The 27,647-nt window shown below is 39.0% G+C and overlaps 1 protein-coding gene across 2 annotated transcripts; it reads left to right on the top strand.

Moving 5' to 3' along the window:
• Nucleotides 1-2,327: 2,327 nt before the first annotated feature.
• Nucleotides 2,328-27,647, top strand: tacr1b (tachykinin receptor 1b). Of its 2 annotated transcripts, none has more exons than XM_055004040.1 (7): nucleotides 2,328-2,772; nucleotides 7,676-7,851; nucleotides 9,646-9,840; nucleotides 18,455-18,605; nucleotides 18,772-18,891; nucleotides 19,135-19,231; nucleotides 24,138-27,647. In XM_055004040.1, the coding sequence occupies exons 1-7, from the start codon at nucleotides 2,548-2,550 to the stop codon at nucleotides 24,236-24,238; spliced, it is 1,065 nt and encodes a 354-aa protein (XP_054860015.1). In that variant the 5' UTR covers nucleotides 2,328-2,547; the 3' UTR covers nucleotides 24,239-27,647. The 2 variants fall into 2 exon arrangements, with proteins under 2 accessions (XP_054860015.1, XP_023134774.1); XM_023279006.3 differs by having other exon boundaries at nucleotides 2,330-2,772; nucleotides 18,772-18,968.

Here is a 27,647-nt window from a genome sequence, read left to right as displayed (position 1 = left end):
ACTTCCGGCATCAATAACTCATTAAACACATTGAACTTAAACAATGCCTCTTTTCCATCGTTGTAAGGTAGACAATGTGCTACAAGCCCAGTTTTATCTAAAGTATCTGTCTTTCAAGCTGCAGAAATAACATTGACGTCTACGAGCAGCCGGCTGTGCGACCAGTGAACAGGGACCGTCTGCAAAATGCAAAACCGCTGCAAACAGCGAAGAGACACAAACATTTAACAAATTTACTGCAGCCACCAACTGACTCCTGCTGGTCATACTACAACTCTTGGTTTGATATTAAATTTTTTTTTTTCATAATTTTAAGGATTTTTTTAGTAAAAAAAAAAAAATCAATAACTTAACTCTTATGCATTGTAGTGTCACCAAATTTACTGCAGCCATAAACTCTCTCCTCCTCGTCATAGTACAACTCTTGGTTTGATATAAAATATTATTTTTTACAATTTTGGGGAATTTTCTATTAGTAATACAATTCAATAACTTCCATCTTATGTTTTGTAGTGTACTTATGTTTTTTTTTTTTTGGGGGGGGGGGGGGGGGGTCTTTGCACCTGCAAGACTCCCTGCAAAGCATGATTAACTGCATGGGATCAATGGATGACCGGTTATGAAGCAATATCTCATCCAATGTCATGCACACAACAAGGAGCTTATGTTTCTTTTTGCCAGATCCAAGAGGATTCACAACTTCACAGGCATCTTAATACAAAATAACTCACATTGAGGAAGATGATTCTTATAAAAGGGTGTTCTCTTTGAAAGTCTTACTATCCCTCACATCCTCAGGGATATTTGGATCTTCTGGTATGTGCATTTTTGAGACATATTGCTCTCTCTCTCACTGATGACAGGCTCAACAGAGCTTTTAGAGTCTCTTTCACTATCACACAGTGGCAAAATTGCATTTTACCAGCAGTATCAAAACCCAGATGAACTTGTATGGGCTCAATATAACAGAAACTTTCTTAAATATGCCTTTCTGGTTGGATCTGGTCTAAACAAACCCTCATTATACATTTTCAATAGGTTCTCTTTCAACAGTCCATCTATGATATCACAAATCTTTGCAACAGGTGTCATGAGCTTGAACAGTTCTTCCCTACATCTAACAAATGTTTGTGACATTGCATTTGTACATACTTGTTGAAACTCTTCTATCAGAGTGCTTATTGTGGATGTAGGTAGAAGCATCTTTGATGGCATTCTCATTAAAAAAAAACATCACCTAAAGAATCCCCAACCTCAGGACATTCTGCAGTCTCTGTCTTGTCATCATCATGCCTGCCTACATCATCTCTGTTCGTGCCTCCATCTTTACCAGCCACCAGGTCCTTTGCATGTTTATTGCTTATGTGTGAGGTTAATGAAGGTGTGACACTGAAGCACTTCTGACAAGCACTGAAAGGGCAAACAATTTTCACAATTTTTAGATGAAAAATGCAGATAAATAGAAATGAAACATTTTTGTGGTTGAAGTTTTTACTCCGAGGCTCTGCCTCCTTGGAGGAGGAATAACCTAAACAGCAAAAATATCTATTTTAATAACTTAATTATAAACTTTTTGTTTATAAAAAAAATTACATAAATAAAAATTGATATTCCTAGAAAAAGAACCATCAAAATGACACCATTTATCTGACCCATGAAAACAATGAATCTCTGGATTTTCAACTTTCTGAAGCTCCTTGAACTACTTATGCTGATTTTATGTGCCATACAGTGGAAAAAAACAACTAAATTCAGGCTTTAAGTCAACAAAATCACTTTTTCTATATGTCCCATTTTCCTTTTTTTAAAATAAATTATAAACAGGTATATGTCTATTCATTGATTCAACTGTCAACCACAATTTTATTTGAATTGAAAAACTTAACTTATTGTGTCAAATATTGCTATTTGACAAAACTGCAATTAATTGCGATTAATTAATTACAAAGCCTGTAATTAATGAGATTAAATTCTAGATTAAATTTTTTCATTGCGTCCCACCACTATACACAAACACACACACACACACACACACACACACACACACACACACACACACACACACACACAAACACACACACACATATATGTATATGTGTGAGTGAGTGTGCGTGTGTGCGCGTGCGCGCGCGTTTGTGTATTACAGTTTACACCTAAATTATCCTTTTCTATGGAGTATCAGTACTTTAACAAAACAGGGAAAATTGTAAAATTAAACAAAAAAAGTCTTTAAAAATACAACAGAAAGGTTCATCTTTACAATGTGGGTGACGGGGTGTGTGAGTAGGTGTGCGAGTGGCAGTGAACAGTGAGGAGGGAGGGGTGAGGTTTTAACCGCCTGTAGAGCCTCCTTGGTTTTCGTGCGTCATGGCGCGGTGATGTCTGTCGGCGCGCGCGGGTCCTCGGTGCGTAAAATGTGCCAACTGCGCTTTTTCTTGTCCATTTTCCACACGCGCTCCTTTACCCCCTAGAAAGGCGCCCGGTCCAGTAACAGGACACTAATCTATTTATAACATCCAGCTCAGCGGACAGGCTGATGCCCAGAACATGGACCCTCTCTACAATAACACCGACTGTAACCCCGCGAACGGGACCAACGTTTTCGTGAACTGCAGCGACGGCTTCAACCAGTTCATCCAGCCGGTGTGGCAGATCACACTGTGGGCTGTCGCTTACTGCAGCATCGTGGCGGTGTCCGTGGTCGGAAACATGGTGGTCATCTGGATTATTCTGGCGCATAAACGCATGAGGACCGTTACAAATTACTTTCTGGTGAGTAGTGTGTTAAAAGCCAGAGTGAGTGATAATTTTGTCAAGTTTGTTGTAGAAATTTTGATTTGAAATACTCTTGGTAAAATAAATAAATAAAACGTGTTTGGGAGTTATAAATGTGATATCTCTCCTTACTAAAGTGGATAAAATGAAACCTTCATTTTTATAGCTATTATCTTCAAACTGCTGAGATAAATGAAAACGCTCCTTCACACATCCGGTATATATGCTACCGATATATGATAAACTGTACTGACTTGTAATGCACGTAATTCACCAAATAGAGAATGACTCCAAAACCTGTCACTTTGATCTTATATGAAAACATGGAATCGGTCAAACACATATTCACCATAAGTGTCAGCACAAAACAGCACTTCAAATAAAGAATTTTGACTTAATTCACCTCACTGCTTTGTTCTCTATGTACAACAAGTAAACACAATATCAGTCAAACTCATGATCATTTTCTGCTTTCATCTTATAATGCTAGTTTTTATTCGGATGAGGAGCCCATACACTGATGATATTCAGTGAATGATAAACAGTGAATTGTATCTTTTTTTTTTGCTTGAATGGCTTTAATTGCCAATTATCAGACATTTTGTCAATAAACTACTTGCATAATCAACTAATTTAATCTATTTCTAAGTTTAAAAAAAAAAAAAAAACTATTGATACCTTACAATCTGCCCTGGATTTGCAAAGAGGAATTGGAGTTCTTGACTGAAAAGGATGCAAATGTAATGAATCTGGGTGTTTTAGGGATTGTTTTTATTTTGAAATAATTTACTCACTATTTATGAATTATTCTGTTTTATAAATTTGCATTATAACTTTCCACAACTTCGACTGATGTCTTCAAATGTCTTTTGTCTTATTCTTTCCAACAAGTTTGTAACACACCACAGAAAAGCATTAACATTTGAGAAACCAGGTGTTTGGAATGATGCTTGAAAAACAGTGAGAATTTTTGGAAATTGTCTGTTGATTGATTGATCAGTCCTGCTCAGCTCTTGTGTATTTCAATAAACCAAATTCTCCATACAGAGTATTATGCAGTATGTAGAGATCCCATATCAGGATTAGGGCTTGAGCAATATGGTTCGTATACCTATATGGATTAATTACTAATCAAGGAGACCAATAATGGATATTTAGAACTGATAAACATTTGGATACAATTACAATTTTGGTGTTGAAATGTATTCAAATATTTAACCCAAACTTAAACTTCATCAAACTTCTAAAATGTGAGAGTTTCCACAAAAGCCTGATATTTCCCTAAACCTAACCACTTTTAATGTCTGAACTTAACCACTTAACAGTGTGTGAAAACAAAACTGAAGTCTAAGACCAATAAACCCACAAAAAGCCCAGCATCTACAATTCTACATTTCAACTATTTCATTCATCAGACCCTTTTTATCCAAAGTGATGTACATCTGAGAGTAGATACAACACAAGCAAGGATCTAATCAGGAGACAACAACCTGGATAAGAGCCACAAAACAAGTTCAAGTGTGATAATAGGGCCGTGGTGTCTACAGGCATCCATCCATCCATTATCTATACACCGCTTAATCCTCATTAGGGTCGCGGGGGGGCTGGAGCCTATCCCAGCTGACTCGGGCGAAGGCAGGGGACACCCTAGACAGGTCGCCAGTCTGTCGCAGGGCTACATATATAGACAAACAATCACTCTCACATTCACACCTACGGGCAATTTAGAATAATCAATTAACCTCAGCATATTTTTGGACTGTGGGAGGAAGCCGGAGGACCCGGAGAAAACCCACGCATGCACAGGGAGAACATGCAAACTCCATGCAGAAAGATCCCAGGAAAGCCGGGACGCGAACCAGGGATCTTCTCGCTGCAAGACCAAAGTGCTAACCACTACGCCACTGTGCAGCCCTGTCTACAGGCAGTGCAGACATAATAGGATTTTTTTTTTGCAGTCTGTCAAGTGCAAAGGTGTTCAGCGAAGAGCTGGGTTTTTAGTCTTTTTTTAAAGACTGAGAGGGACTCTGCAGGTCAGACAGTTTGGTAACTCGTTCCACCACCGAGGAACCACAGAGGAGAAGAGTCTAACTGTCGACTGGCGCTGTTGTAGTGGTTGTATCAGGCACCTTTACTTGGCTGAGCGTAGTGTGCAGGAGGAGTGTAGCCTGAATGAGAGAGTTCAGGTAGGAGGGAGCTGTTTTCATTGTGATTTTGAATGCAAGTGTCAGAGCTTTGAATTTTATACGGGCAGCAACTGGAAGCCAGTGAAGCGATCTGAACAGCGGGGTGACGTGCTGTGTTTGGCTGGTTGAAAACCAGATGCGCTGCTGCACTGGATCATCTGCAGTGATTTGATCATGCATGCAAGGAGGCCTGCCAGTAAGGAGTTGCAGTAGTCGATCTGTATATTATGAAAGCATGTACCAGGTTGTCGTGCTTGTTCATACAGGAATGGTCTGATCTTCTTCTTTTACTTCATGTCGAGATATCTGCAATTCATGATGAGATCCGGCCAGAGACAATGTGGTCGTCTGGAGGATGCGACAGGAAGAGTTGCGTATCATCAGTGTCCTGAGTGGAAGTTGTGCTGCTGATACTACATCCTCCTTGGGTAGACTCTGACTCCTTCAAATCGAAAGCCTTTTTTCAACAACCTCACAGTCGACAAGTCATATTTGGATTTACAGTAATAATAATACCGTAATAAGAGAACAACAAGGAAATATAAAACAGAATAAGAGATGCAGTCAGGGTGTGGAGCTCTTCATTCAGAAAAAGATTCACAATCAGAATTATTCTATTGTTCCTCAAGTAGAAATTGCTTAGATCAAACCAAACACATATAGAGTATGTTGTTGTTAAGTATGCAGGTCTTCAAAAGTATTTAGAAGCATTAAAATCAGTTTCCTTAGAATATATTAAAAGTTGTAAATACACTGCTGTTTCAAAGTTTGGGGTCACCCAGGCAATTTCATGTTTTCAATGAAAACTCACACATTTATCCATGTGCTAACATAACTGCACAAGGGTTTTCTAATCATCAGTTAGCTATTAGCTATTATCATTAGCTAATTGATGATTAGAAAACCCTTGTGCAATTATGTTAGCACATGAATAAATGTGTGAGTTTTCATTGAAAACATGAAATTGCCTGGGTGACCCCAAATTTTGAAACAGCAGTGTATTTACATTAGCATTAGAACACAGGAGTGATGGTTGCTGGAAATGTTCCTCTGTACTCCTATGTAGATATTCCATTAAAAATCAGCCATTTCCAGCTAGAATAATCATTTACTACATTAACAATGTCTAGACTGTATTTCTGATTCATTTAATGTTACCGTCATTGAAAAAAATTAGTTTTCTTTCAAAAATAAGGACGTTTTTAAGTGACCCCAAACTTTTGAACGGTAGTGTATATATTTTCTCCTGGCTGCTTTAGGAGGCAGTGATGGTAGTTTTAAAAGTGCCTTGTCAACTGACTGTGGGCTGCTTGGTGACGTTATACATCTGTGAACTCAAAGTGCTGTGACGGTGAACTGTGCTGCAGGAGGCTGCTCATACCTTCTGTTTGTGGAGTTTCAATCAACATTTTCCATTTTCTGATTTATATCTGGGTGCATTTGCATTTAATTCAAATAACTCCATCATTGGGAAATAATATATATTGCTGGGAAGTAATGGAAAAGCAGTCAGTAATTCTCAGCCATATGACCTACACTGGTTGTCCATTAAAATTTCATATTTCAGACAGCATGACCATGAAACTGATTACCAGTATCATAATTTTACATTCTGGCTGTTAAACTGTATTCTGCTCTTGTTGGATCGTGCAGAAACTCAGGGTGAGATAACATGCAGATTAAAATGTCACACTGATCTTCATTGTCAAAGGGATGTTACTGTCAGATATTAATTCATTCCAGTTAAAAGAGCACAAAAAGCTTCCCACTCAGCTCTTTTACACTGCAGCCATGTGTAAATGCTTTGGGATTTTTTGTGGGGAGGAATTATCCTAATGCATCCTTACTCTCTCTCCAGCCAGCTACTGCAGACAGACGCTCACATTTCCTGAGTTACTGACTGAGACTAGGTCTGATTAAACTCCCAGAATCCCAAAACTTGCTGGCGGTTTTGAAAGACATGACACCATTTATAAGCCAGAAGCTGTGAAAACAGAAACAATTGTCTGGTTTTCAGCTCTCAGATGATTCCTAATATTATCACAAGTAAATTGTATGGACAGGATCTCAAGGCATAGCCGGGGTGAGGAGAGTGTCCGGTTTGGGGACCTCAGGATTGCGTGTCTGCTTTTTGCGGATGATGTGGTTCTGTTTGCTTCATCAGACCATGACCCTCAGCATGCACTGGAGCGGTTTGCAGCTGAGTGTGAAGCGGCAGGGATGCGGATCAGCACCTCCAAGTCCAAGGCCAGAGTTCTCTGCCGGGAACTGGTAGATTGCATACATATTTACCCAATCAAGCATGTGTTTGATGTACACGTGTGCACACATGAGCAGATACACCTCCTCAGAAACAAACAATGGCTGCTTACATCTGATCAGACTTCATTTCAGTCCAGTGGGATAGATTTCAGTGTTTTAAAATAAGAGAGGAGAGCCTGCCAGTGTTTGGAACATTTTTCAGTTGCACCACAGACAGGAAATTTGATCTTCTCCGATCTCAGAAATGACATCAAATCCTGCAGCAAAGGTGATGATGTATGGCATTCTCATGGTGTTGTACTGCACTGAAGACATTATTAAGTTCTCTCTACTTCTAGCCATGTTTGTTCTGTTTCCATAGAAGTGCAGGATTCCATTATCATAAAAAATGCACCCACAGCGATGAAAAATGTCACCAAAAAAAAAAGCTGATGTTCTGTTCTCTTCCTCAGGTGAATCTGGCCGTTGCCGAGGCCTCCATGTCTGCATTCAACACGGTGATCAACTTTGCCTACGCTGTTCACAATGAGTGGTACTTCGGTTTGGTTTACTGCCGCTTCCACAACTTCTTCCCCATCGCAGCCATATTTGCCAGCATTTACTCCATGACGGCCATTGCACTGGACAGGTGTGTGTGTTTACACAAGCATGCCATTGTGATCTGCAGTTCCACACAGTCCAGGAATCTTTTTATGACTTCACATGCCTGCAGGCTACACATGCACTATATGTGGTATATGAGTGGCACAATATAGAGGAGGCCTTATTGATTATAAAGGCTCTTTCACAGTTTGGACTTGCATGATTTTCTGGTATATTATGAACAAGGGGCTACACAGTGGCTTGGTGGTTAGCACTTTCGCCTTGCAGCTAGAACATCCCTGGTTTGTGTCCCTGCCTTCCCGGGATCTTTAGGCAGCTAAGAATATTATGGCTGAGGACAGAATACAGTAAAATGTTGGCGACCACAGCTACCACAAAGTATCTGCTGTCATCACACAACCTGGCAGCAGCTCTGCCCAGTTGACAAGAAATGTAATCTCGTTGACAGAAAAACTCTTATTTGTCGTCATCTTTTGACCAGACATTCTGTATACTATTGCACATATCAATGCGAGTAGTGATCATGCATGACAACAGTTTTATGGTGAAACACGTTTGTGAAAAGGTTTATGTTGGTAATTACATTAAAGTGTTCAAGACTCAGATTAATTTTCTGCTGGTTAATTAGTCCACCAAGGAACGCGGTAGAGTTATGTGACGATCTGCATATATCTGTCATTCCATCTATTAATCTGTCTGCGCAGCATTTCTTAAAAACAGAATAATGGATTTGGATGAAGTTTTCAGGGAAGGTCAGAAATGACACAAGGACCAAGTGCTTAGAGTTTAGCAGTGATGCGGCTTATAGTCTGATCCACAGATTTGCTAAATATTTCTGTATCATTGCGAGATAGCGACACGCCGTCACTGTAACTATGAATGCAAGTGAACACTACATAAGCTGCCTGCTGACGATCACATGATTTTGATCCTATTACAAATCCACCGCTGTGGACTCATCTGGACTTATTCGTTAAATATCATACAACGACTGAGCAGCCTTGGCGGAGTACTGCGCTCTCTGGGTGCTTTTCTTGTTTGTCATCATCTTTTGGTCAGACATTCTGGATGCAATCGCACATATCAATGCAAGTAGTGATCATGTATGACAACAGTCTATGGTGAAACATGTATGAAAAGGTTCATGTTGGTAATTACATTGAAGTGTTCACTACATGCTTAGTGCAAGTCTCAGATTAACCCCTTGATGCCTATTGTCACAAATTCACAACATACCACTTTCATTCAGACCGAGATAGCGCATCCTTTCCCCCAATGCCGGTTTGTGCATATTCAATACGTACCTCGGAACCTTTTGCAAGCACTGGTTTCTTGTAGGACCAGTCAGAGTGGGACTGATTATTATATATCTGTTATTACATATCTGTTCTATGTGTATTAGATAAATTAACAAGCTCCACTTATTTTAGCATCAGCTGGAAAGCAAAAACACACACACACAAAAAAATGTATTTAATTGTAAATAAATTCAGTTGTCAAGGGGTTGAGTCTCTGTTGGTTAATTTTTACTCTGTTGTGAGATGAATAAAACTAAAGAGAATTCCTGCTTTAGGAAAGAGTTGAAAGTGAGTCTCGGAGCTTCAGTAGAAAGCAACTGGACTTCTCTTAAAGCTTCTTGAAGATGGATTAGGATTAAGACCATGACCTGGATGATTGAGGATCTACACAGACAGTTAAAAGAGATGTAAATTATGCCCCATTTGTAGCTGGTGCACATGCAAAATCCTCTTAGAAGTAAATCATGATATCATTTAACAGAAAATGTCAGTGTATGTTCACATGTGTGTGTGTTTGTTAGGTACATGGCTATCATCCACCCGCTGCAGCAGAGGCTGTCCTCCACACAGACCCGAGTGGTGATCGCTGTGATCTGGATGCTGGCTCTGCTGCTAGCCTTCCCTCAGTACCACTACTCCTCTACAGCCCTGCTGCCTGGACGCACAGTCTGCTACATCGACTGGCCTGAAAACACCAGTGTGGACTTCAAGAAGATGTGAGTACATGTGGAGAACAAAGCAAAGTATGACACCTTTGTAGACCTAAAGGAAATAAAGGAGATAAAGGTGCAATCAGAGCCTCCCTCCTGACCCCCTCAGAATCATATGTTATGTGCAACATCTTTAGTATATTTAATGAAACCAGGCAAAAGGTTAACTTCATCCTATGAATATTTTCAGTTACAGGCTGTCAAGTACAGAGAGGGTGGTTCAAAATGAGACGCTTTTTAATGGTCTTAATTTTTTTTTCTGGCATTTTTTCAGTCCTCAGAAGTACAGCAAATCAATTTTACATCCACTACTGGTTTAAAAATCTGAAGCCAAAATTTCATTTTTGTTTAGCAACATTTGAGCATCAGTATCATGGGATATTTCATAACTTCAACAGAAAAAATGCAGTTTCATGTCTATGGCATAGAGTCATAGAAACAAGCAACAGTACCCTGGATGTGTTTCTGTTTTCTGATCTTTCACTGAGAAAACTTTAAAAAATGCATTTTGGGTGAACTTTCAAGAGTCATGTCAGAATGTTTGATCGGTGGTTGGTCGAATGTTTCATAATTTAATCAACATAATATTTAAAATAATAATATTTAAAATATTATGTTGATTAATTTTTTTCCCCACAATTATGAGACATCAATGAAAAAAATAATACAAAAAAAAGAGTTTTAGGTTTCATTTTAACTGTTTTATTTGAGATTCAGTGTGGTCATCAGAGGGGTGGGACAAGAGAAAAATTGCATCGTAAGATGAACTCCAGACTTATTTGGTATTTTTAAGAATATTTTCAAACATTCTTTTCTTCAAGTGTTTTTAGATTTGGTCTCAGGACAAGTACATTTACACAACAACTGCATGTTTTAGTATGTTGTACATGGATTATTTGAAATTTGTTGGGTGGGATGTAAAATGTCCTCCAATTCTGGAATGGTCCAATTACAATATAATTTTACTATCCTGAAACCTGCTGAAGTCTGAACTGTGCAGCACCAGATTCTTCCATTCTTAAACCAGCCGTAATTTGCAAGATGCAATGTAAGAATATTTTCATTATTCAAAAGGCAGTACCCTATTGTAAGTGAACCTGGGGCCACAAATCCAGCCAGTAGGAGTCATATTAATTATGCATACTTTATGTAAGTTGCTTCTGAAACCGGCTGCTGGAGGACAGACGAGGAATCTGGACTGTAAGAAAAGATGGATTTACAGGAAGCTAACCATCCTTTGGTGAAAAAAAAATGTAATGGCTAAAACAGACTTAGCATTTCTAAAAATTAGTCAAAGGAGCAGATCTTTAATTCTTGTAGCTTTAAGAGTTTTGCTGGAGTCCAGATTCTAACTTAACCACATATAAAGACCGGAAGCAGCAGAAACAGCTCTGTCAAAACCCTAAAATTAGGAGACCCATTCCACCACTCACTTAAATGCATGGTAGCAAGGTAAAAAAAAAAAAAAAAATCTAGTTATGTGTTCAAATATACAACTCCTGCTCCAAATAAGAAGTTAATCAGCCTAAATTTTGTTAAATGAATTCATTTCTTAAAAATGAACAAATACACAAAAAAGCCAAAAAGTCCAATCTAATTGGATCAATTTAATTTTTGAAATGTTTGCCAATTTAAAAACTTTAAAAGGTTAGGTACATAACACTTAATGAATGAGAAAGTACTAGTTGGACAAACATAATAATAGTAATCAGCTTAAAATCTTGTGTTGATGCCTTCAGTCATTAAATAAGTTCCAATTAAAATTACCTTTGATTGTAGAGGAAAAGCTAATTCCTCCAACTTAGTGTATTTTGTTGGTTGAACAGAATTTATTTTGAAGTTATCATAACTCAAAAATTGATGCAAACTGCTGTGTTACTATTTCTTGTTGAGTCAAAAATACATTTTTTACAGCGTAGGTGTATTTTTAGTAGAGATCGACCGATATGGGTTTTTCAGGACCGATACTGATACCGATTATTAGTAGTTAGAGGAGGCCGATAACCGATATTTGGAGCCAATATTCATTTGCAGTAAAAGTGTAAAAATTGACGTAAAAAAATTGAATAATGCAAACACTGAACTTCGTTGAAATGCCTAAAGCATGTTTATTTAATCAAACAAATAGAAAATAATAGCTCCAGAAGTGCATGGATTTCCTAGACTCAGAAGCATCTCTTATAAAGTTGAATAAAAGCTTAAATAAAAAGCTCCCTGACATTTTTCCACAGTAAATAAAGTAAAATTTAAATATAACTATAGTGACTTATCTTTGCTTTAACCAATAGGAGGTACATTTTTGACTAATTCTGATTTTACCTTTGTATTTCACCTTAAAAACTATTGATCCTGCTTTGCTTGATGTCTTTTTTTCAGCACAACCTCGCCTGTGTGATTCTACAGTTATTTATGCATTTTTGATATAATGTATGAACACACTTGACCTAAAATTGCAGAAAAAATACAAAGTCCGAGTAGGAAAAAGTTAGATTTTTTTTTTACTGTGGACACCATAAACATGTGTAATGAATCCTTTTCAGAACTTAGAATGCAAATATAAATTGTTTGTCATAAAATAATGTACAAATTTAGCAGTCAAGACAGTTATATACCACTATTTGCACTAAAAGGCAGGAAATTTTTAGGCACTTTTGCACAACTATTTACAAAATCATCAGGAGTCACAATAAAATTTTACATAAATTAATTTGTGCCACTCCAAAAAAAAATTTCTGTCCACCACAGTCTCTACAATGGCAAAAACAATAGAACAGGCTTTAGGGCCATGGGGAGAATCTGGAGTCCTGGTGTTCTCCATTGCTGGAATATTATTATTATTATTATTATTATTATTATTATTATTATTATTATTATTATTATTATTATTATTATTATTATTATTATTATTATTATTATTATTATTATTATTATTATTATTATTATTATTATTATTATTATACATCTGAAGCAAGGTCTTCATTTTCTGTGCATCTTGTGTCTTCTCTGTGTCTGGCAGAGAGAGTGATCTCTGGCCAAAGCCAGTGAAGGACCTGCTGCTCTCTGGGTGGAGCTGAGAGCTGCTCTCCCAAAGAGTTATAACTATCCCCTGACTAAACAAAATGATAGAAAGTTCCAAATCCGCACGTTGGCCATCTCTCCTCTGTGTAATTCTAAAATATTCCACTCTCTTACTAGTAACAGAGACGTTCTCACTGGGAGTGTGTCTGTGCAGCCGCTCCCAGTGTTGAGCTCTGAGTCTCAGAGCTGTTTGTTTTTTACACCTTACTCACCCTGATGTTTCTGTGATTGTTTTTGTGTCGGCTACAGAAGGCTTCACAGAGTCTCCCGTTTAGCCGTGCATCATACAATGATGCACGAAATGCGCTCATCTAAAGTTCGCTCAAAAGTTCAACTTTATTATTGATCAAAACTCTGGGTTTACTTGGTCGATCAACATGATTCAAAAACTGGTCGAAAGTTCAAAATCCGCACTTTCGACACAAGTTTAAATGGAGACTCATTGACGCTTCATCTTCCTGCTTCGTTCGATTACGCAGAGGGTTAAGTAATTCACAGACATGCCGGGAGGTCATACCAGTTAGCAGAGCTGCCGCTAATGTTTACTCCGCTCTTACGTTATTCTGCTGCTCACTGTAATGTTAGTAGTAGTTGTGAGATGTAGAGCACTGGGATGTTTATTACAGTTTCGGAAGAGTTTTCTGAGTTACCTTCGACACGTGTTTTCTCTCTGGAGCTTCTCACACGAGAAAACTTTCCTCTCTGCTGTGTGTGTGTGAGGACAGCTACTGCTTCAGAGGCTCTCCCTCTGTCACTTAACCAATCAGAGAGCGCGGGTTGGATAGTGCTGGAGACAGAAGGCAGGAGAGAGAGAGGCGCGGCTGCATCTGAGCCGAAATAACTCAGGTTTAAATTGATTTCTTCATATCGGCCCGTTGGATTTTAAAAAAGGCCGATGTCAATATATGTCAAATTTCCAAATATCTGCGCCGATAATCGGCCCGACCAATAATCAATCGATCTCTAATTTTTAGAGTGTGTGCCTACAAGCATGTTTACAGCTTACACATTATTATTTATGTTTATTCTGTGAATTTTTATGATTTTGGTTGTCATAATAATTGCATCAACTTAATATTGTGTGCAATTTAAAAAACTATTTTCAGTAAAAATGGCTTGAAAGCTAAATGAATGTTTCATCACCTTGAGTCCAGCATTTTTTATCTTAACATGCGTGCTTTCTCTAACTCAGTGCGGTTTCTTGGTCGAACATAATTTCATTTGAAGTCTTCATAACTCAACAAGACAAATGCAAAGTGTTTCATTCATTTTTTTTCTTGTTTAATCCAAAGTGTATGTGTATTCTTAAACTTTGGGCAGTAGGCTAGCTGTCTGTATGCTAAGCTAAACAGAAAGACTGACTCCAGCTCTGTACTCTGCTTTTTGGAAAGACAGCAAATGCATTTATTTCCTCCAATATATTCAACTTTGATATTTCAATAAAGCTGCATTAATGAATTTTCTTGTGCATGCACACACATAATGAAATTGGAGTCTAACCTTCATAGTCTAAATAATTGGAGTCTGTATTTTTAAATAAGCATTTTCTATCTTAAAATTTTAAAAACAATATAAAAAAATATGTTAAAAAAAATTAAAACATATTAAAAAAATATTTAATCGAAATAAAATGCATAGCGTAGAGCGCTGGGCTCTGATTGGCTCAGCGACCGTAGCATCAGTCTCCTCTGTCTCCCCTGTCTCCCCTGTGTGTAGCGCACGTGGTATAGCGGCATTCAGTATCTGGCCTTGTCCGTTTCACACAGACAGACGTCTGATTGCTGAGCATAGTGTTGCTCTGCGGTGATGTGTGGTGTGTGGGGAGGGTTTATAAAGCCTTAAAATATATATCAACAAGAAAAGCACTCAGAGCGCAATACCCTGCTAAGACTGTTCATTCTTTGGCCTTGCGCTGAACACAGGCGTGTGTTATGTGTGCATGAATCATGTGACCTAAATATGTAGCGGGCGGCAGGAATTGATGGGTCTCAGAAACACCTCCACAATTTAATCAATCAATCAACTTTTCCTTGTATCAATTCCGATAAGTCGGCAATGGTAGATTTGTAGTAGGATCACAATCATGTGATCATCAGCAGGGAACTGATGCAGCGTTCACTTGTTGTCATGGTTACAGTGACGCTGTGCCGCCCGATATGTCTTGTAATCATACAGTCTATGCTTGCAATGGGAAATCCTTAACAAATCCGTGGATCCAGACAATGAGCCGCATCACTGCCAAAATCTAACCGCTTGGTCCTTGTGTCATTTCTGACCTTCACTGAAAATTTCGTCCAGATCCATTGTTCCGTTTTTGAGTAATGTTGCACAGGACAGATTCACAGAGAATCGTAAGCTGATCCTCACATAACTCCGCCGCATTCCTTGGCGGAGTAATACCAAAATAAATATTGTAGCATCGGATTTGTGTATAACTGTGTTCATTTGCATTTATTTTGGTGTTTATTTATGTTGTGCCGTTAATCTTATTTAGTTGGTTATTTGGTCAGATGTTTTATTGTTTTGTGTTTGCTTATTGTCCTGCTCGGTGTCCCAGATGTTGGTTCTGCATTCTTATTGTTTTTGGTACAGCTGCTTTAATTGTGGTGCAGTGGGAGAAAGAAAACTGTCCTGTCATGCTGGGGATGTTTAGCATGGAAGACAGCAAAAGACATGAGCATAAAAATGCAAAATAATTGTAACCGGCCTGACCTATAGCCCTGGAAACGGGTGAGTCGACCAATATTTAAAGGTTGCACTATGGTCGCGACTTGGTGGATTTTTGTCTATCACAGGGGTTACGTTCCAGACCTTCCTGCGATAGACGAAAATCCGGGACCACTGTACACCAAAAAATCAAAGCAGAAAGACACAAACGTTGCTACAAGTGTTCAAAGACCGTTAAACTAAGCTGCCACTGCCCTTGAGCAAGGCCCTTAACCCTGCCTAACCCTACCTAACAAACTGAGATATGCAAAAAGAGAATTTAAACTTTGCGGGATCAATAGAACAATCTAAAGATAAAACACATACAGCTATAAACAGGAGAGTAACCTGATCAAAATGGAATAATAGCATTCTGATCTCAAAGACCCAGATCAGAGCTGATTGAGATTTTTTTTACAGGTATACAACACAGGTTTTACAGGAATGCAGGTTTTAGGAAGCTGTTTGAACCACAGTACACGCTAGTCTCTCCACGCTACATTTCAGACAGGGCCCCAGCAGCTTCACAACAACACTCACCACCTACATAACATTAAGGAACAGCTTGGATGATGAAATGTATTTCTTTTCTTAATTTATTGCAGAGCTAGTCAGTTGTCAAGCACATACAGTGCTGTGAAAAAGCATTTGCGTCCTTCCTGACGTCTTCTATTTTTGCTTATTTCTCACACTTAAATGTTTCAGATCATCAAACTAATATTCATATTTATTGAAAATGCAGTTTTTAAGTAATGATTTATTAACGAATTACTGAAAACATACACCGATCAGGCATAACATTATAACCACCTGCCTAATATTTTGTTGGTCTCCTTTACGCTGCTAAAACTCCTCTGACCCAGTGAGGCATGAACACAGGACCTCTGGTGATGTCCTTTGTCACCGGGATGGTGGCAGTGAATTCTGTGGATGTTGTGGTTTGTAGGGTGGGAACTACCTAGATCAGACTTATCCTGGTAAATCCCACAGATGCTCAATAAGATTTGGATCTGAGGAGTGTGAAACCCATTCGAACAACTTACTTCTCTCATGTTCCCGGGTCACTCCTGAACAGTTTTGGCAGTGTGTCGGGTGCTTGACCTGCAATGTTTAGGCGGATGGTACATGTTGTGGCGTGTTCAGTGCGCTGTCTGCGTGTCTTCCAGGGTTGATGAAAAATAACTTGTTTAATTGTGGCTCTCGTTCTGTTTTCAGTTGGCATTAGCCAAGTAATAAACAAAAATAGTGAAACTTGAGAGTGGAGACGTGGTGAAATTTAGGGAAAGGAAAAAATTATTTCAATTATTTCTTATTGAAAAGCAGATTAAAACGTATAAGCTCAGGCTTGTAATGAGGGTGAGCAGCGTCTAAATATGTCGCAAAAATAAAAAAAGGCGACAAAAATGAGCTAAAGAAAAGAACGCCGAGACAAAGTAAAATTTCAGAGAGTAAAAGGTTAAAGAAAACGACACGTGTCTAGTGAAAGAACGGAGATGAGGTGTCAGAGCGGCTGCGTGAAAGAAGCGTTCAGGACGAGGGGAAGAAGTTAAGAGCACGGAAGAGAAGAGAAGAGCACAAGGAGAGGCAGTGTTGAGTTTTATATCGTGGAAGATAGCTCTGGGCGTGGAAAGAAATTTCCCACGACTTTTGGTAATCTGATTACTTTCTCTTTGTTAAACCGAATTAAAACATGATATTATATGCGCAAACACGATCTGTCTGTCTCTCACCATGATTCGTCAATAGAACATAAGCAAAATCGAGATTATACATTTTAACAAATAATTGTTACCTTATACATACAAACTATATATCAAATGTGCTTTAGATATTAAAAATGTATGTTATTGTGAGGATATGTGTTACATTTCATGTGTATGGTTATGAATAATACCAACTTCACATTTTACACTCGACGATGATACAATGATTATCATGGAATTTGTCCCGACATCATCGCGTCGCGGCTTTGGGTCCACCCTAAATAAAAAGGATTTGTTTTCTGGTTTGGCCTCTGCCTTGGCATTCCAAAGAAGCCAAGCCGTGTTCGCTACAATGTTAAACATCTACATGAATGGCAAGACTTAAGGTTTCCCAGCAGAACATTGCATTATAACATGATGATTGATGTGATTCACTTCACCTGTCAGTGGTCAAAATGTTGTGGCTGATCAGTGTCAATCACCCCTGTGAAAAAGTAATTGCCCCCTAAACCTAATAACTGGTTGGTCCCTCGGCATCAACAACTGTAGTTAAATGTTTGTTACAGCTTGTGATCAGTTTTTTACATCACCATGAAGGAATTTTGGCCCACCCCTCTCTGCAGAATAGTTTTAATTAAGGTTCTCTATCATGAACCGCCCTTCTAAGGTCTTGCCACAGCATCTCAGTTTGACTCAGCCACTCCAGAACCTTCATTTTGTTCTTTTCAGCCACTCAGAGGTGGACTTGCTGGTGTGCTTGGGTCATCGTCTTGCTGCATAAACCATTTGTGTTGAGCTTTATGTCATGAACTGATGGGTGGACAAAATCTTGTTCTTGTTGTTTTTGTTTGTTTGTTGTGTTTTCTGACATACTGTGTTTATACTTTGTGGGCTTTCAGTTTTATTGTGTCTTCTAACATCTCATGATATTTTCCGTAATGTTGTCATGTTGTTTGAAATGTTTATGTGTTTCTCCAGTATGATGTGTTTTGTCCCTCAGGGCTGCCATAGTAATCAGCTCAGTGGTTTGTCCATTATTTAATCCAGTGTGGACAGGATGTATTTAGCTGTACAGTGAACCAACAGTTTCCAAACAGTGATAATATCTTGATTTCTGTCTCCCTTTTTTGTAGCTACTATGTGTGTGTGGCACTGCTGATCTATTTCTTGCCCCTTTGCATCATGGGATGGGCTTACACGACGGTAGGTGTCACCCTCTGGGCGAGTGAGATTCCCGGAGATTCGTCTGAACACTACAAAGAGCAGCTTACCGCTAAACGGAAGGTGATGCAAACACAGACACAACTTTGGTCTTCCCTGTAAGCTCCCAGCCGAGCGCCACCACCAAACATTATCATTTAATTTAATGGCTTTTTAATCCCCATATACAAACAAAAAAAATGAAAAGATTAGTTTTTAAAGCCCATCTCCCGGTGTTTTTCTGTGGCAGGTGGTGAAGATGATGATCGTGGTGGTGTGTACGTTCGCTGTCTGCTGGCTGCCCTATCACATTTACTTCCTGCTGCACCAGTTCTTCCCCGAGCTATTCGAGCAGCTCTACATCCAACAGGTGTACCTTGCTGTCATGTGGCTGGCTATGAGTTCTACCATGTACAACCCCATCATCTACTACTGCCTCAACAGCAGGTCTAATGTCTTCCTGTCAAAATGGCTAGCTGTGTGTCAGCGTGGATGTTAATCTGTTTGCCATTTGTGTAGGCGATCTGCTCATACGTAATCTGTATTTGTGTCTGTAATCCTGTGTTCTTGTTTAATCCATACCACTGTGAAATATTTGTCTCCCACTCTGCAGGTTCAGAGCAGGTTTCCAGCAGGTGTTTTGTTGCTATACTCCGGCTGTTGCCAAAGAGGAGCTGGAGCTCAAATCACCTCGATACCTGCAGACACAGGTGTGTGTGACAAAGACTGAGACTGAGAGACTTGATTGTTTTTTGCAAAATCATTTTGTGAGAGAGATTTAAGAATTTAAAGAGCAACTGAATTCAATCAGAGATTAGCAACGGTACTTGGTGCTGGCAACAAATGAACAAACAAATCTTTTCCGTTGGTACATTTGAAGGTTATACCAGGTCCCTCCAGGAAATGGTCACATCCCTGCAATCTAGGCAAGGCAAGGCAAGGAAAGGAAAGTTTATTTATATAGCACAATGCATCCATCCATCCATTTTCTTGGGCTTATCTGGAGCCGGGTTTCGGAGGCAGCAGGCAAAACAGGTTGTTCTGGACGTCCCTCCTCCCAGCAATGCTTTCCAGCTCTTCCTGGTGGATCCTGAGGCATTCCCAGGCCAGACGAGATACGTCATCCCTGCAGCAGGTTCTACGTCTGCCCCTGGGTCTCCTCCCAGGTGGACATGTTCGGAAAATCTCCAAAGGAAGCCTCCCCGGAGGCATCCGAATTAGATGTCCAAACCACCTCAACTGGCTCCTTTTTTCGTGAAGGAGCAGCGGCTCTACCCCAAGCTCCCTCCGGATGTCTGAACATCTCCCTCTATCTCTAAGGCTGAGCCCAGTCACCCTATGGAGGAATCTCATTTCGGCTGCTTATATCCGCAATCTTGTTCTTTCGGTCACTACCCAGAGCTCATGATCATAGGTGAGGGTTGGAACGTAGATGGACTGGTAAATCGAGAGCTTCGCCTTGTGGCTCAGCTCCCTCTTCACCACGACGGTTCGGTACAACGCCCGCATTACTGCTGACATCACACCACTCCACCTGTCCATCTCTCGCTCCATTTTCCCATCACTCTTGAACAAGATCCTGAGATACTTAAACTCCGTCACTTGGGGAAGCAACCCCACCCCCAACCCGGAGGGAGCAATCTACCTGTTTCTGGCAGAGAACCATGGCCTTGGACTTGGAGGTGCTGATCCGCATCCCCACCACTTCACACTCGACTGCAAACCGCTTCAGTGTGTTCTGAAGGTCACGGTCTGATGAAGCCAATGGAACCATATCCTCTGCAAAAAGCAGAGATGCCCTAAGGCTCCCAAACCGGACACCCTCCTCACCCCAGCTGCACCTTGAGATCCTGTCCATGAACACCACAAACAGGATCAGAGACAAGGGGCAGCCTGGCAGAGTCCAACACCCACTGGAAACATGTCTGATTCTCACTTTGGTTGTACAGGGACCAAATGGCTCATATCAACAAGCCCGGTACCCCATACTCCCGCAGTACCCCTCTCAGAGCTCCTCGGGGACATGGTAATAGGCCTTCTCCAGATCCACAAAGCACATGTAGCCTGGCAGGTCGAACTCCCATGACTCCCTCAGCAGCTCTGCAAGGGTAAAGAGCTGGTCCACTGTTCCATGACCAGGACTTCTTCCTGAATCCAAGGTTCACAAGGCAATTCAAAGTGCTTTATAATGGCAAAGAAATTAATTACAAAAATGATTTAAAAGGTAGACATTAAAAGCATGTATTAAAATCATAGAAATAAAACACAATTTAAGCAATAAAATCAACATGAAATTTTATGATAATTAAAACCAAGAAATTGAAACAAAGATAAAAAAGAGAGATGAAATAAAATCACTTTAAAAGTTACAGTACATTGTTAAGAGTAAGAGTGCAGTGCCGGTATTAAGGCAGTCATTAATCAAAAGCAACAGTAAATAAATAAGTCTTCAACCTTGATTTAAAGGAGCTGAGAGTTTCAGCAGACCTGCAGTTTTCTAGAAGTTTGTTCTAGATATGTGGAGCATAAAAACTGAAAGCTGCATCTCCATTTTTGTTTCTGACTCTGAGGACAGCAGACCTGCAATAGAGCAGACCTGCAATGGAGGACCTGAGTGATCTGGATGGTTCATATGGTATGGTCCATGGATCCAGACTATAAACCGCATCACTGCCAAAATCTAATCATTTTGTCTTTGTCTCATTTCTGACCTTCCCTGAAAATTTTATCCAAATCCATTAGTCCATTTTTGAATAACGTTGCTAACAGACAGACAAACGTACACCAATTGTCACATAACTCTGCCGTGTTCCTTGACGGAGTAAAAATAAAATCCGAAGAAGACAAAGTTACAAATTAATGAATAATGATGAAGACATGGAAATCACTTTAGTTTTTGCTGTATCTAAGTAAAGTAATGTGATGAATTAAATATCCTCTGTGAGGAATACCAATAAACCAACATGCTAACCTGTTATTTAATCTGTTTTCTATTATCTGCAGTACAAGCAGTGCAAAATGGACAAATTAGGATCAAACAGAAAAACATAATTATGCGTTTTCATCAGTTGAATACATGCAGGTTTGTATGGCAACATGAGGCATATAGTTTGTTCTACTGTAACTGTACAGCTTCGTTCAGCCAGAGGTCAGCAGATATAACATCTTCCCTCAGCTGAGAATCTGCATCGCTCAGTGAGAATATCATCAGGAAAAGAAATGCTGAAGAAGGTCACTTCGTACAGCTGATTTAATCCCAAACTCTGAGCAGAACCTACTCCAGAGCAGCTTAGCAGTGCAGCATCGGTTACCATGGTGATCACAACTACTAACCCACTAATGTTGCTTCATAGTTCACCCCTCTTATGTACCATGCAAAAGTTTCTTGTTCACTGTGTTTGTTGACGCTGGTTTCCCTCCATTTTGCCACAATGCTGATGATGTTTTTTCAAACTTTTGGATAGTCAAAGCAAAGCAAAAATGTGAAGGAGCACAGAGATCAGACACAAATAACTCTTAAAAAGAGAAGGCTCAGGCACCCCTGTAATTTAACTGGTGGAGCAGGCGACCCATATACGGGCTACAGTCTTGACGTAGCAGCCATGGTTTGAGTCTGACCCACGGCCATTTACTGCATGTCTTTCTCCCACTCTTCTCCCTACATTTTCTGTTTATCTCCACTGTCTACTGTAATAAAGACTAAAGAAGCCCAAAAAATATCTTTTAAAAAAAGGGAGAGAAGGCTGCAGCATTTAACATCACCTACTGGATTCCTCCATAACACCTGTGTTCAGGTAGTAATTTAAAAGTAGAGAAGAGCTGCGACTCCATCACAAAACAACATACACTAACAGACTTCTACACAATGCTCTGTTTGCCTTTGGGATCGAACACTGAGGTTTCACAGACACCAAATGATATCTTGTGCATTTTTCATGCTTTGACAGAACAGCCGTGTTGATGCCCTGTGAATGAGAACAGGCAGTGACATGGAAACTAAGCCCAAAATCATGAGCCAGAGTCTAAGACTTGACCATGTTCACGTATCCAAAAAGCTTCTTAAAATATCTTCAAAAAATCACCAGGAAAAGTCAGCATTTGAGGGCAGCAGGATTTATTGTCCACAGAAAATCCAGGAGTAGTTCTTAGTAGTGAAAACACCACAAGAATTACTGAAGATACTGAGCTGTGCATCGTCATTTATGCTGTGAGAGTTGGTCATCTTTTCCACGCCTATAGCGCATATTATTGGAGAGACGGTTTTGACACCATGATGCTTTTCTAAATCTGTGGTCAAATCATAATGTCAGGTTATCATATTTCACCACTAGGTCACACCCTACAGAGGACATCAGGTTATCATTAGGTCATGTTTTACGGAGAACATGCGCACATGTTCAGACTCTGCTTTAGCCTCCCTACACATTTTACCCCTATTATTTTGTGATTTCATGTATAATATACCATTGTGTATTGTTCAGCTTCTTCTACATTTTTAACAGTTGTGAGTCTAACAGACTTTGGCAAAACAGCATTCTCCCATCATGCACCATGGTCGGTCATGGAATAATCTTCAAACTATTCTTAAACTAGAAACGTTTATAGCCATTAATGAGTTTAAAAATATCATAAAGAACACAGTGAAGGAGGAATGTGTTTTTCTTGAGAAGTCACTGTCCTTGGATAGCCGTCAATCTGCTATATTGTTTTATAGTTTATTCGTGCATCATGTATTTGTTTAATATAAAAATTTAAAAAATAAATTTAGTACAGCTGCTACCTTGGCCAGGTCTCCCTTGCAAATGAAATCTCTAATCTCAATGGGACTTCCTGGTTAAGTAAAGGTAAAAAAAAAAAAGAAAAAATAATTGCCTTGAGTTTACACCATTATGTTTAATAGCATTTCTAATAGCATTTGTCATAATTATATCGTCTTTTACTTTAAGTATATTGCACCCAAAAATATTACACTACAGTAGGCGTGAACTAAAAGTGTAAAGTTGTAGGTGATAAAACTAAAAGTGATGCAAGACACCAATGCTCCACAGAGGGTATCTACAGAGATGGACCAGGATTAGTTTTATGGGTTAAACTTGGTTGGAGGTGACATCTGCCTCCTTTAACCTTTCAGTAAAAAGGTTCACATATCTTATGAACTATCGTTCAAAAGTTTTGGGTCACTTAGAAATGGTTTTATTTTTGAAAGAAATGCAATTTTTTTCAATGAAAATAATATTAAATTAATTGGAAGTACAGTCTAGACATTGTTAATGTGGTAAGTGACTGTTCTAGCTGCAAACAGCTGATTTTTAATGGAATATCTACATGGATACAGAGGAACATTTCCAGCAACCATCAGTCCTGTGTTCTAATGCTACATTGTGTTAGCTAATGGTGTTGAAAGGCTAATTGAAGATTAAAAAACCCTTGTGCAATTATGTTAGCACATGAATGAAAGTGTGCGTTTTCATGGAAAACATGAAATTGTGTGGGTGACCCCCAAACTTTTGAACGTAGTCTACAATGCAGAATTAACACAAACCAGGAAATATATTGATGATAACTTCATCTGTCTGTGAGCACAGCTACCTATAAGCTAACTTTCTTTATTTTCAGGTGAGCATATATCGAGCCACTCGGATAGAGACTGCTGTTTTCACGGCTGCCCATCCTGCTACAGCCAAACAAACTGGAGCAGAGCTGCCGTCCCTCGCTGATCACAGCCAGCCTAAAGTGGAGGGCTCAGAAACGCTTCTCAAGAACCCTCACAGTCCCTCACAGTAGAGAGAACATCATCCAGAGCAATGTACTGGAAACAAAGTGCTGATATGTGGATGGAACCTGGTGCTGGTGAGGGAGTCTGGTGCACAGATAGTAAAGAAATCTACACTGCTTTTGTACAGATTAAGTGCATTATTCAGCCATGCCATTTTATTCTAACCGCCTCACCATGTGGATTCCCGTATCCGAGGGAGGATGAGGAAGGTCTGAAAACAAACGTTTGACAGAAGCCGTATGAACACATCACTTCATCACTCAGCATGTGTGCAGCTTGGACTCCTCACCTCCAGCATTCTCAGGCTGGTTGTGGAAAACACGAGCGTTATCTTCCCCTGAGAACGGTGTCACATAGAGCTTCGACGCTGTGTTTGCATTGTGTGGATACAGAAGGACAGCTTGTAGAGAGTGTTTCTGTGTGCAGAGCTCACACCTGTTGGCCAGGATTAGCCCCTTGTTTTGACAATGTGTGGAACCGGGTTCAGTGTGCAGCAGCAGGGTCACAGGCCAGCTAAATATAGGAGCGGCACAGGGAACATGAGACACATATAGAAGGACGGATAACGTGCTGAAGGAAAGAAAAGGATAGGAAAACATTAGAAGGTGAAATGCATCTCTGTTTACATGCTGACGAGTGGGGGGAAGTGGTTCATCGCTGCTATGGAATGAAGCTATTTCAGCCTCACAGACAGCAGCTGCACAGAACCAGTCAAAGAATGTCCACATCCAGTTAATTGGACAGTTACTCTGCTTTGAGTGTTTGTAGAGCTTCGAACAAACATGTCAGTACCAAGTACTTTGATGGCATGTGTTTAAAGGACATCTTATCATTGATTAGCATACAGAAAATTTTAATGTCATTTTTTTTTAGTTTCCTAAATAAAGAAATGGTATCTTTCTTTATTTAGAAGATGGTTCTTTATGCACTTTATGTGGTTCTTTAAAGCTTTAAGTGTTCTTCATTTCTATGGGACTTATTTGGTTTGGTAGCAGCTAACAGGTAAAAATTAGTGTTTATAGAATTTGGCTAACAAGTTGGCATGATCATCATCTGTTGTTCTCTCTGACCAACAGTCCAAAACTCATTCTCTGATTATCAAGTCCTGTTGTCAGAATAGAACCCTACGTGATATCATGGAATAGAGTATAAATAGCAGCCAATTCTGGAACATTTTGCATGTCATTTCTTCACTTTGTAAGCTGCTCAAGTGTCATTTCTGTATTTTTTTATACCATTTTGTGTTTCGTTTCTATGCTTCATAAGCTTTTCATAGTTAATTTGCATACTTTTTGAGCTATTCATGTGTCATTTCTATGCTTTTTAAGCCTTTTGCGTGTCATTTTAAGGTAGGGGTGTCAAACTCATTGTAGTTCAGGGGTCACATACAACCCAATTTGATCTCAAGTGGGCCGGACCAGTAAAATCAGAGCACAATAACCTATAAATAACCACAACTTAAAATTTTCCCTTTTTTGTGCAAAAAAGTACATTCTGAAAATGTTCACATTTAATGAACAGCCTGAAATTTCTTCAGAAAAATAATTTCAACAATATTATGCCTCAGTTTATTATTTACACATTACAACTTACAGATCACAGTTCATCTACAAAGGCACAAAACATTCAGTCACAAAGGTTAAGTGCTGCAGTATATTGTCCACATCTGGAAGGAAGATGGGGGTTGTAAATGTCCAAAGGGTTTAAGAATCAGGCTAATTTACTGGGTAGGTTTTCTGTGGTGCAGATGAGGAAGAACCTGGGATGCCAATGAAATCACAATGTGGGGTATAGCCTCGTTTTTGACAGTTTGGTCAATATTTGAGCAAAACTTCTGTCCCTGAAACAGGAAATGCTCTTTTAAGATGCATTTTTACATTTAATTTTTTTGCACAAACTTACTTTTGTAATGTTGAATGCAGTCTTTTTTTATGAAATATCCCCCTATGATTGTTTTATTTTTACCATATGATCAAAAAACACTTGTCAAGGTCTAGAAATTACTTTAAATTTACATTCATTTCCACATCAATGTAGTAATCCTGACCACCTGTACAGGAAGAATGTTTAATTATCCCTCTGACTTGTAAAGGTATAAAATTTATGCATAAATACATAAAAGTTGTGGCAGTACAGTGGACATTTAAATTTAAAGTTAAAACAGCGATTACATTTATTGAAAAAATGCAATTAATGTTGTAATTTTTACACTTTTGCAAAGTTGTCCCTCAGTCCAGATTGGACCGTCTGGTGGGCTGGTTTTGGCCCACAGGCCTTATGTTTGACACCCCTGTTTTAAAGCATAAATAACACAAGAGAAGATCAGGGTCACATGTCATTTATTGTGCATTATTCCAGTGGCACACTGAGCTACAAACATAGCTTTCTATGATAGCAGGCTGTAGAACTAGGTAGATCCACAAAGAACTTTCTTTTTTTTAAATTTCTTTTTAGTTAAGATTCTTTGAGGCACCTTTTGGTGCTCTTTAGAAAACAAGACTTTTACTATAAGCTTCTTTGCAAAAATGGACATTGTTCTTCTGTACCAACACTGCAAAGAACCGTTTTTTGTTTAAGTAAACATCTTTATTTTTCTGACAGCATTTTATAACATTTTATACATTTTATAGCAGCAACTCGTCTATTCTTCATTTCCTCTTTTCATTTCTAGCTAAGCAGCAGCATTTTTTTAATCTTTTTTTTTTTGTTTAGGAAATTAGCTGGAAAATATGGTATCTATAAAAGAAAGCTTTTTTTGTCAGGTCTACACTGGAAGTGTGAATGTGTTGCTCTGTGTGAATTAACATTTGCTGCTTGTGCCTACATTTTGTCAAAGTGTTGTTTTATTATGTAGTGAACAGTGTAGGAAACGGCTATTAACACAGGCACTAATTCCATCAGTTCTACTGTACAGATCTGGGATCGGTGTGTCAGAATATGCTGGTGTTTATTTTTTATCATGTGTTTCTAATAATATGATGTAACACAAACTGTCTGAGTGCCATTCATCATGTGCAGTTATAATAAGTGGTGACTCATCTGGTTGATTACACAGTGCAGCCTTGCACAAGATAGGCTTATTAATGTGTAAAAGGAAAAATGTAATTATTCCTAATTTTGTTATCAATAAAACATATTAAACATATATAAGTTTGATGAAAAGTTGTTGATAAATCAGATTCTAGATAAAGAAAGTTTTTTTAAAAGCATGATAACCTGCATCTCTTTGATGAGACATTTTATTTCACCACACAAACTGTCACAGCATCTATTTAAACACACAGTAGGATTGTAATTTTACACTATGTTTAATTTCAGTTTTAAATAAATAAAGTTTGTTTCCTTTATGA

This window comes from Amphiprion ocellaris, chromosome 17 (genome assembly GCF_022539595.1).
Source record: "Amphiprion ocellaris isolate individual 3 ecotype Okinawa chromosome 17, ASM2253959v1, whole genome shotgun sequence".
NCBI lineage: Eukaryota > Metazoa > Chordata > Actinopteri > Pomacentridae > Amphiprion > Amphiprion ocellaris.
Note: the sequence above shows the minus strand (reverse complement) of the source record. Positions and strands in the feature narration are given on the sequence as shown.